This window comes from Momordica charantia (assembly GCF_013281855.1).
Source record: "Momordica charantia cultivar OHB3-1 chromosome 3 unlocalized genomic scaffold, Mcharantia_2.0 BLBB01000003.1, whole genome shotgun sequence".
Lineage (NCBI taxonomy): Eukaryota > Viridiplantae > Streptophyta > Magnoliopsida > Cucurbitales > Cucurbitaceae > Momordica > Momordica charantia.
The window spans coordinates 4,804,395-4,814,131 of NW_028275161.1; the positions used below are offsets into that span (position 1 = coordinate 4,804,395).

At 40.2% G+C, this 9,737-nt stretch overlaps 1 protein-coding gene across 2 annotated transcripts; it reads right to left on the reverse strand.

Annotated features, from left to right (window-relative positions):
• Positions 1-4,103: 4,103 nt before the first annotated feature.
• LOC111024138 (uncharacterized) lies at positions 4,104-6,303 on the reverse strand. Of its 2 annotated transcripts, XM_022301749.2 has the most exons (4): positions 6,197-6,285; positions 5,277-5,495; positions 4,680-4,859; positions 4,104-4,551 (listed from the first exon to the last, which is right to left on the reverse strand). In XM_022301749.2, the coding sequence occupies exons 3-4, from the start codon at positions 4,848-4,850 to the stop codon at positions 4,480-4,482; spliced, it is 243 nt and encodes an 80-aa protein (XP_022157441.1). In that variant the 5' UTR covers positions 4,851-4,859; positions 5,277-5,495; positions 6,197-6,285; the 3' UTR covers positions 4,104-4,479. The 2 variants fall into 2 exon arrangements, with proteins under 2 accessions (XP_022157441.1, XP_022157440.1); XM_022301748.2 differs by lacking the exon at positions 5,277-5,495 and having other exon boundaries at positions 6,197-6,303.
• Between the last annotated feature and the right edge of the window lie 3,434 nt (positions 6,304-9,737).

Below are 9,737 nucleotides of genomic sequence, written 5' to 3' on the forward strand. Positions count from 1 at the left end.
GAAAGTTCGATCCACCAATGGAAGCCACTCCACACCATGAAAGAGCCAATCTTGAAAGTGACACACGTTCAAAGAATTAAGTTTGAGAGACAAAGCAGAGATTGGTCAAATGAAGACAAAGTTTACCTTTGCAATATATGTGGCAGCATCCATGAAGAGCTCGTTGGATGATGAAGGGTTGACGCTACGGGCGTGTTTTTCTAAATCTTTGGAAAATTAGGGGCAAAGTTTGTCCGTGAGAGACAAAACATCTTCTCCACACAAGTTCGACAGGAAATGAGGTATATCAAATGAGAAGTCAGGAGGGGAACTAGAGACTTCGAAGGAGGTTTTTTTGGCATTAGAAGGGTCAGCTGCTGAAGCCACATTACCTTTGCCATCCAAGGGTGTGTGGGACTGGACTTCGCCAAGTTCTTGAACAGATATCCCAAGACCATCGCCTAGGAGATCAAATTCAAATTTCATTCCATTGGGGGATGGAAGGTGAACGTCATGAATAATAGAGGGAGAAGGAGTTTCCACATGAGCATCTGGAAGTTCCCCGGGCAGGGGATTTTCAGGGGTTGGAGCAGCAAAAATGTCTTCATTGCGCACTCTTTTACTCCTCAGTAATTGAGTCTCATTGTCTTCGCTCTGAGCAGAATGTTCGGCGGGAGTAGTTGGGTTATTTGTAGCGGAAACAAGAGCGTTAGCGCCACTCATTTCATTTTCAGTTGCTGAAGAGGTTGTTAACTTCCTTTTAGCTACCTTCTTTGGACTAGGGGAGCTTGGTAGCGGAGGTCGCCCCTATTTGGATTTCGACGGCCTACTCATAAATGTGGACTGGGGCTGTGTGTTGCCATTACCTTCGTTGGCATCTCCTTGACTATCTTTGGGCTGCGAAGATCTCGCAGGCCTTTTTCCTCTATTAGCCGAACTAGTCACTCCACCACCAAGGGGGTGCCACGGTGGTGCCTATTGTTTAATCTGGGGGGTCGAGGATTTATTTCTCTACATTTCAGATAAAATATTGTCAGCAGATCGACTTTTCTAAAACAGATAAAAGAACAAAAAAAAGGAAAGAAAAATTTAACCTTCAGTAAGTTCGGCAGCAAGACTGTAGCTTCTTAGGTTCCTATTAGTCAATAGGTCAGGGCTATAACGATCTCTGGCTGACAAAACCGCACAACCAGCCAAAACTGATATGGTTTCTTTGGTCAATTTTGGTGGAGGGTCGATTAGAGCTACAAAGTTCAAAGCAAAATATTTAGTATAGTAAGTATGTATTCATTTCAAGAAAGAAGATGAGATTCAAGGGCTTACTCAGCCTATCAAACTCCATGGGAACTTCACAATAAGGAGCCCGCCGCCGATGGTCATCAACCAGTTACCCAAAGAACCATCTCTGTTTCCAGTTCTTTATGGAAGTGGGACCATTAACAATCGAAGAAAACCCTTCTCCATTACTGTCTCATTCACTAACTTTGCGAGACAAGGAAAACAGCTTAAATAAAATCGACCAGGGGCCCTAAAAGATTTCTTTATGGTGTGGACGGCTAACATTTCTCGACAGATAAAATGCAGGTCCTGTCCTTACAGAATCTCCACCAAAGATACCAAAACCCCATTAAAGTACCCCAACCGTGGGTGTCAACTGGGCAGGAGCCAAGTTGACGGAATTAAGGAAGAATTGAGCAAAGGGATGTAAAGGTAACCTAAACCCATATTCGAACATTTGAGGGCAAAAACTAACACAAAGCTAACGGAGGTTTATCGATTGATTTGCCCGCTACAGGAATTCTCAATTCAACATCATCAGAAATTGAATAGTTATACCTAAGGATTCCTAGCAACTCTTCGGCACAGTTTGAATAAGAATAATCAAAGCATTCATCGCTATTCTCAGGCGATTCACTCTGCTTACGACGACGAGATTTTTTACTTTTGGTCGATCGATTTTCTAGAGGTACTTGCAAAGACGAAGGTCTATGAGAACTAACATTGAACGACTTGGTCCTAGCCATCTATTGAATGAAAATACAGAAAGAAGAAAAGAAGATTGAATTTGGGTTGAAAGTTACCTAGTACAGAATAGACGAAGGAGACGACCAACCCCACTGATTCATAGCAATCGGCCTCGAGATCCCTGCCTTAAGCGTTCGAAATGGGATTGCAAGAAAAACGAGAACTAAGTGAAAATGCGCGCTGTTGAAATATAAATACTTGACGATAAAAAGCACCAGTTTAGAAAGGTGGGGAAATATAAACGGAAGCTTTTAGTGATGCAAGACGAACTAGTTGCTACTTCGAGAATTTCAAATTAAATTCCTCGAATTTTCTCGAGGTAGGGTCTATTAATTGACCCTCAATTTCTCCAACTCGTTATCGATAGTTTAATCAAATGAAAGCACGTGTAGGGGACCCATGGGATACAGACACCAATTCGGATGAATATCGAACAGGGACTCATTTCATCGAACACAATCAAGTGATTTGAACACGTGGCGATTCAACTAATTCCCTTCCACTACGCGTGCGGTTACCCATAATTGTGGATGGAAAACCGGAAATTAAAATGGGGAACTTCCCTTATAACAACGGTTACTTTTATCTCCTATAAATATCTCAATCATGGTAGTGTAAAGGTATGCGAAAAGTTATCTCTTATTTTCAAACTATTTTCTCCAGTTATTGAATACTGACAAAACCTTTAGAGTGCTAATTCCTTTTTGCAGATTTTATAATATCTTAGAGTGTTCTCGAAGATTTATTAAGACTATCGGAATATTTTTCGATACGAACAATACTAAAATTACTTAAACTAAATTAAGTATTATTTTAATAAATCAATTATAAATTAATTTTATTGGTATAATATTATCTAATAAAAATGTTCTATTTTAACAAATTATATAATAAAAAAACGACTTATCAAAAGTTAAATAGTTAACAAATTAAATAAATATTTGTAATTTTATTAAAAATATTTATTAAAGAAATATTAGCATGACATTTTTAATAAAGAAAAATTATGGGGAGTGTAAATAAGGAGAGTAAAAATTGTAAAATTGATAAATATGTTGTAAATCCCACCAACAAATGAAAGAGAGGGTAAAAATTACGAAGTAATTAAGTAAAAAGTTAGGCCACCCCTCAAGAATGAGAATATAATTGATTAGGTTTTTTTTTTGGGACGAATGTGATTAAAATTGTTCCCAAATTTTTTAGTAGATGATGGGAAATGAAAATATTCATTCTCATCGGTTGATTCTCGATTCACTTGAAATAAACAGCCTAAAATCGGTTCGTGCACATCTCAAATACAAGCATTGATACCAGATTTAAGACCATGGCTTAGAAATGGGGAATTCATCCTAACACTTGAAAAAGTGAACTCCAATATTCATCTGGCTACAATTCCTCTAATTCATTAAAATTCATAAGCTAATACCAAAGTTTAAGAAAACCCTGTTTGGTATGTCATCCAAATTTTTGTTTCTTATTTTCAAATTCATTGAATCAAATGAATTTAAAGAATATCAACACAGTTCTGATTTTGTGATTCAAACGGTAGAAATTCTAAAAACAACATTATTTTATGCTTTTACTGATACAAACTTTAAATTTGAAACCTTAAAATATAGTATTTTCATTATAAAAGATAAATTTCTTTTTTATACATATATTATTTTATGTTATAAACTTATTTCATTTTTTTTTATTTAAACATGTAACATATTTAAACATGTAACATATATATATATATAGTGTACAACATTTGGGGCGGGGAATTACCACTAAATATTAGTGTGACTCCAAAAGCCAATATATTTCTAGTTACCCTCACCCCTTTGACCTTAATTCAGGGTAGCTATCTGCAAAATTACATTACGGAGTCAAGAAACTAGTGAGCGTTTAATATCGCACCCTCGTAACGGTTACACTCGACCCTTAGTTTCTTGTATGGTAGGAAAATATGACTACGATATGCAAATCACAATTTTGAATTACTAATGAGGATTTGGTATGCACTCTATGACGCAACTGATATGCTTCAGGTTGAAATTCCTCTTCATAAGAGTGAGAGTTTATCATGAAATAACATTCCCTACAGGCTGCAACAATTCACACCAAAAGATTTGTAGACTATTTATATATGAAATCTCGCTTGCAGACTATCCATTATCCTTGTTGAGATTCTTAATCACTAGATAAAGCTAAAAGCAGAACTCCTTCATTCCTGCTATAAGATATTCTTAATCACTTAAATATTTGACCATAAGAAAGAACCCGACAAACTCACCAAAGTTTCCCAACTAAACATGCCATAGTAAATAGACTATGTACAATAACACTTGTGTCGAGAAATTGCACCTGGGTATCGATTCTAAAAAGAATTCTGTAGTCAGCTTCGTCAGTAAAATTTAAAGAATCCCTGAAGATTATAATCTGAATCCTCCTAATAATGCTAATTGAGCACTCTGTCAATAGAATCTTAAACTACTTTCTTCCCCTGCTAAGTCTCTGCAAATGGTAATTGATGCTCCCCCAAGGTTTCCTATTTCTGTTGGACTGCAGCACATAAAGTGAGACACAAAAGGCAAGTAACTATCACATTGTGGAGTGCTAAACTAAACAAAAAACATATTGGAAAGCAGATGATATTCTTGAATTATATCGACGAGTAGCAAAAGAGTCACCTGAGCATCCATGCAAGTATTAAGAAGTTCCTTATTTCTGGTGCACTTATCATCATTGTTCTGATTAAGAGCTATGCAATTGAGGAATGATATCATTTCCTTCATGCAAGGTTTGCTGAGAGTGCCAAATTTCTTTGGGTTAATATATAAGGTACCAGCTTTCCTACCCATTCGTTCGAACTACAAGCAAAAATATATGGCAGTTAGACTTGGCCATTGCCATTTGAATTCACCAAAAATCAAGAATTGGAAAGATATGAAATAATGTAACACCAGCTTTGTTTGATCAAGAGCATAGCAAATTTCCAAGTTCCAACTTCTTATAAATAGCAAAAGACCAATAAAATTGTATTAAAACCGAGCTACATACACATCCACACACAATAATTCAATCCAAGGTGGAAATTGGAATGCCCTTCTTGGGCTCTCCTCTTGCTTCTACCGTTTCACAGTCTACTCTATTGCCCTCTCAAACACAAGTTATTAAATGATAACGGCAAAAAAGTTCTCCAACCATAGACGCTATGGGGGCATGGGGGCAGAACGCAGAGCTTTGTGAAACTTGAAGACAGCTGATTTTTAATATAGGGAGAAAACCTGCTTGGCTTGTCCACTTTGAGTTTTCAGTGCTCTTCATGGAAGCCTTTTCCCATCTCTTCTTACTCCAACTCTGTGAGAATCCTTTGCTGAAGTTACTTCAGGTAACAATGGTCGGGTTGCGTTGGTGATGAAAGAAACCAAAACCAGCTACTAGAATTTAAGTTTGGGAATAGCTTAATCTCCCAAATTCAAGTCAATCAAGATCCATTTGACTAGCTACAAAATTGATTTCAATCAGCACCTAAAATCTTGGCAAATCAAAACATATCTCTGTCACAGAAAGTTTTTACCCTTCTGTTCAACAGCCCTGCTGTACCACCTTATTTTCTTATACTTTAATATGCAATTAAGGCAAAATCTTCTTGCCCTTAAAGTTACCGTTACGCAATTTTTCTAAATTCCTTTATGTGGATGTAGTTATGTGCTCTTCGACACTGAAATTGATCAAGGAAATGAGATCATTCTTTTTATATTTTTCTGATCATTCTTTTTGGTTTCTTTCAGGTGACTCAAGATTCAAATTTCCTTTAGAAACCAAAAGCCATTAAACTCTAAATCACCCTCTTGAACTAATAGAGGTTACAATTAAACCCTAAACCCTAAATTTTAAACTACTGCTAAATTATGAAATTCGCTGTAATGTAACTATAGCTTCAGACTTGCAAAATTTGCGTAAGTTGTAACCAAACACAAACCCAACCACTAGCATTAACAATAACGCTGTAATTATAATGATAAAATTAGTCAAATAATTTGGCGACGATTTTCATAAACAATGAAGAAAAAATCAGTTGGATTGTATTGGAAAGCAAATCCATCCAGAGCAAAAGGAGCACATAAATCCTCGCCCAGATTCAAGTAATGTTGTTTGCGTCAGTTTGGAAAATAATCATGGAGATTGGAATTAAGAAGAGTACCTGAGATTGAGGTTGAGAGACGAAGAAGATCTGCAGTGGCACTGAGGAGCGCGACAGAACTGAAGAGAGGGAGCAAGCCGCCAACAATCTCTTCCCTTCTTTCCTTTTCCCTTTATTATTATTATTATTATTATTTTTTGCTGGGCCAGCTGAATTATGTGAGATGGACTGGGCTTACTTACGTGGGGAGATCATGTATGTTCATAAAAAGGAGAAAAAAGGCTAAAGAAATAATAATAATAATAAATATGCGTAAGGGGTTCGGTTCGGTTCAATTAGGTGCAAGCTTGGGTCCAACAAAATCGGTTTTGAAAAAAATCTTACCCTCTCCATAGGCAGCACCAACCAAATAGATTCATAGTAGTGACAACAAAACAGATCCATAGTAGTGATGACGAAATAGATTCACGCCATCTCCCACCCTTTTTTTGTCTCTTGTTTTGATTTTGAAACAAAATTTTGATGGAGGTGGATTTTAATTTTGAACCAGTGACTCGATCCGAGTCAAGTCAGGTTTGAGCAAATAGATTTAGGTTGGGTCGAGTTTTCATGAAATCGAACCCGATTACACCCTTAATATATTGCACAATTTTAAAAATGGTCAAAAAAGTATTAAGATATTATGAATAATTGAGATTTTTCTTGAATCCTAAATTTAGTTTTGAAAAATTTATCATTAAAACAAATTATTTTATGATTTTTTTCAGCATCACTTACTAGCCGTATACTCAAAAAACAAAAAACAAATACTACAAAAGAACATGCCCTAGTTATTTCTAATTCAACACAAATAATAATAATAATAATAATAATAATAATAATAATAATAATAATAATGGTTATGGGTAGCTTTCAAATAGTACACGTGTTCGACCCTTCGCGAATGCGGGCCCACTGGAAACCAATTCTCAGTGGGGATGTCACCAAACAGAAGGCGTGTCTACTCATGACGGGACAAACGCGTCAAACGGTTATGTCCCATATGCATCCACAACAGGCGGCGCGTGTTGTCGGTACGATGGGCGCATCCAACGGCCCTGGGTGACATGCTTAGGGGACACAAGCAGCGGGGCTACTCTGCGCTGTCGGGGACGTGCACCTCTCTATCCTACCGTATCGCGCGCAACGTCTCTACCACTTCCAATCTTCGTCCTTCTTGGTCGGCCTTTCAGGGCTATAAAAGGAAGGGTGATCCTCACACCAAGTAAGTGAAAAACCTGTCATTGAAATCTCTAGTGTCTTATTCTATCTTGACTTTAGTTACTAACTTGAGCGTCACAGTATATTAGGCGGGACATCACATCGGCGTCGAGTTATTTGGTTCCAGGTCCGGTGGATTCATCTTTGAATTACTCGTCCAGAGACCATGTGGCCCTCAACCAAAATTTGCCGTCAACAGTTGGCGCCGTCTGTGGGGACGACGTTTTCAAGCCTCAAACGAAAACTAGTTCTCCGCATTAAGACACTATCGGGATGACCTCCGACAAAGAGTCGTCCTACGATAACCCCGTCGACGTGACAATGCCACCAATAAGCCTGTCCCAACTCCCCCAGCTCCTCATAAGGCGAAACGGATATGAGACACCGTCAGCTCGCTCTGCCCAATGGGACACTTGGGCAAAAGTAAGGTGGGGCATGCTCACCGGAAAAGCTCTAGGTTCCGCAGCGAAATGAGAGCAGCTCATGCCCAGATGACCACCCAGGTGGGGTAACTGATCGAGATCATCCTAAGCGATCGAATTTGAGATACCTTTCCCCTCCCGAAAGAGATCGCAGTCGAGGGGCACCCTCGGACCGCGATGTAGGGGGTGGTCAGAGACGGCGACCCCCCAACATCCTTAGGGATTCCCGAAGGATTGAAAGACCTTCGGGATAACCTCACCAGAAGTCGTTCTTGACATGGTTCGACGATCCCTCACTTAGATTCGGAGCCAAGCATTGAAACGTCAAGTAGGCCCAACGAGTGTCGAACCAGGCTCATCCAAGAAGAGCTAGATCGCATCAAAGAAGAGATCTTCAATCGAGTATAAAACGAACTCCTAACTGGGGGTATCGACCACATCACACAATACGAACCCTCCAAGATCATAGCCAACATCTTACCCATAAACTTGCCGAAGCGGTTCAAGGGCCCTCGATTGGACATGTACGACGGATCGGCAGACCCCGTGGACCACGCCACATCGTACCACGATGCGATGCGACAGGTGAGGTACAATGACGTCGAACAGTGTAGGGTTTCTCCAGAATCCTCAGTGGACTCGCTCGACAATGGTTTCAGGATCTGCCTCCGCACTCAGTCGGGAGCTACCAAGACCTACCGAACAAGTTCGTAAACCAATTCCATTACTCTTGCACCAACAGACGAACGAAATCCCATCTCTCCTCAAGCAAGCAAAAGTCGGCGCGAGGACCTAAAAGCATATGTTGCACGCTTCTCGAATGAGAGGCTCCGAGTACCCAATTGTAATGAAAGTGTGGTCCTATGGTCATTCTCCAAAGGCATCAAAGAAAGAAAACTCGTACGATCACTCAGCGAGTACCCTGCTAGGTCTATGGCTAAACTCATGGCCCGAATTAACAAGCACATAGCTAGAGAGGAGATGCTCATGACCCAATCCTTGGACAAAAAGCCACGCAACACAACTTGGCGCGACAAAGGGAAAATGGCGGAGAGATCAGCTGCAAAGAGAGAGTTCGACTGGGCTCAGTCGAATCCTAGAGCCGACCGACCACCGCGATATGGGAAATACACTCCCACTCGCATCCCGATACACCAAATACTTGCTCGAATTGATGGAACCTTCGTCGACAACCTGTTGCAATTGCCGGAACGCTCCAAGGGCGATGTCGCCAAGAAGGACAAGTATTGCAAATTTCACTGAGACCACGGACATGACACAGCCGATTGCAGAGACCTCAAGAACCAAGTTGAGTCTCTGGTTCAAAGAGGATATCAAAAGGAATTCGTCGGTAAAGACTCAAACCCTGGGCGCCGTAGACGAAAGTATAACGGGGGCAAAGTGCAGCCAAAGCCAAAGTCTCCAAAGAAGGATGACCGCCCGCCGGCTATCCTCACCATCAACGGGGGACCGAGGGGGTGGGAGATCCAGCAATAAGTGAAAGACCCTAGTCCGATAGGCCATGGGGAAACTCGAGAGGCTGACGATAGACAACTTTAACGCTGTCCCATCCACCTACCACCAAACTATGAAGTTTCCCACCCCTAATGAGATAGGGACACTGGACGGGCAGCAACGAGCCTCGCGGGAATGTTATGCCACTACCATAAAGGAACCAAAAATGGTAGGCGCCATCCACGCGCGACATCCCTGCCACTTCCAACCATCATCCTTTTTGGTCGGCCTTTCAGGGCTATAAAAGGAAAGGCGATCCTCCACACTAAGTAAGTGAAAAACCTGTCACTGAACTCTCTGGTGTCTTATTCCTATTTTTACTCTGATTACTAACTTGAGCGTCGGAGTATATTAGGTGAGACACCACACCGGCATCGAGTTCTTTGATTTTAGGTTAGGTGGAT

What these genes read in the sequence shown, in the direction of transcription:
- LOC111024138 (XM_022301748.2), bottom strand. Translation starts at nt 4,850, where the DNA reads ATGGGTAGGAAAGCTGGTACCTTATATATTAACCCAAAGAAATTTGGC. An exon ending in ATACTTGCATGGATGCTCAG is followed by an intron (nt 4,552 to 4,679) that starts GTGACTCTTTTG and finishes TATGTGCTGCAG; the next exon opens with TCCAACAGAAATAGGAAACC.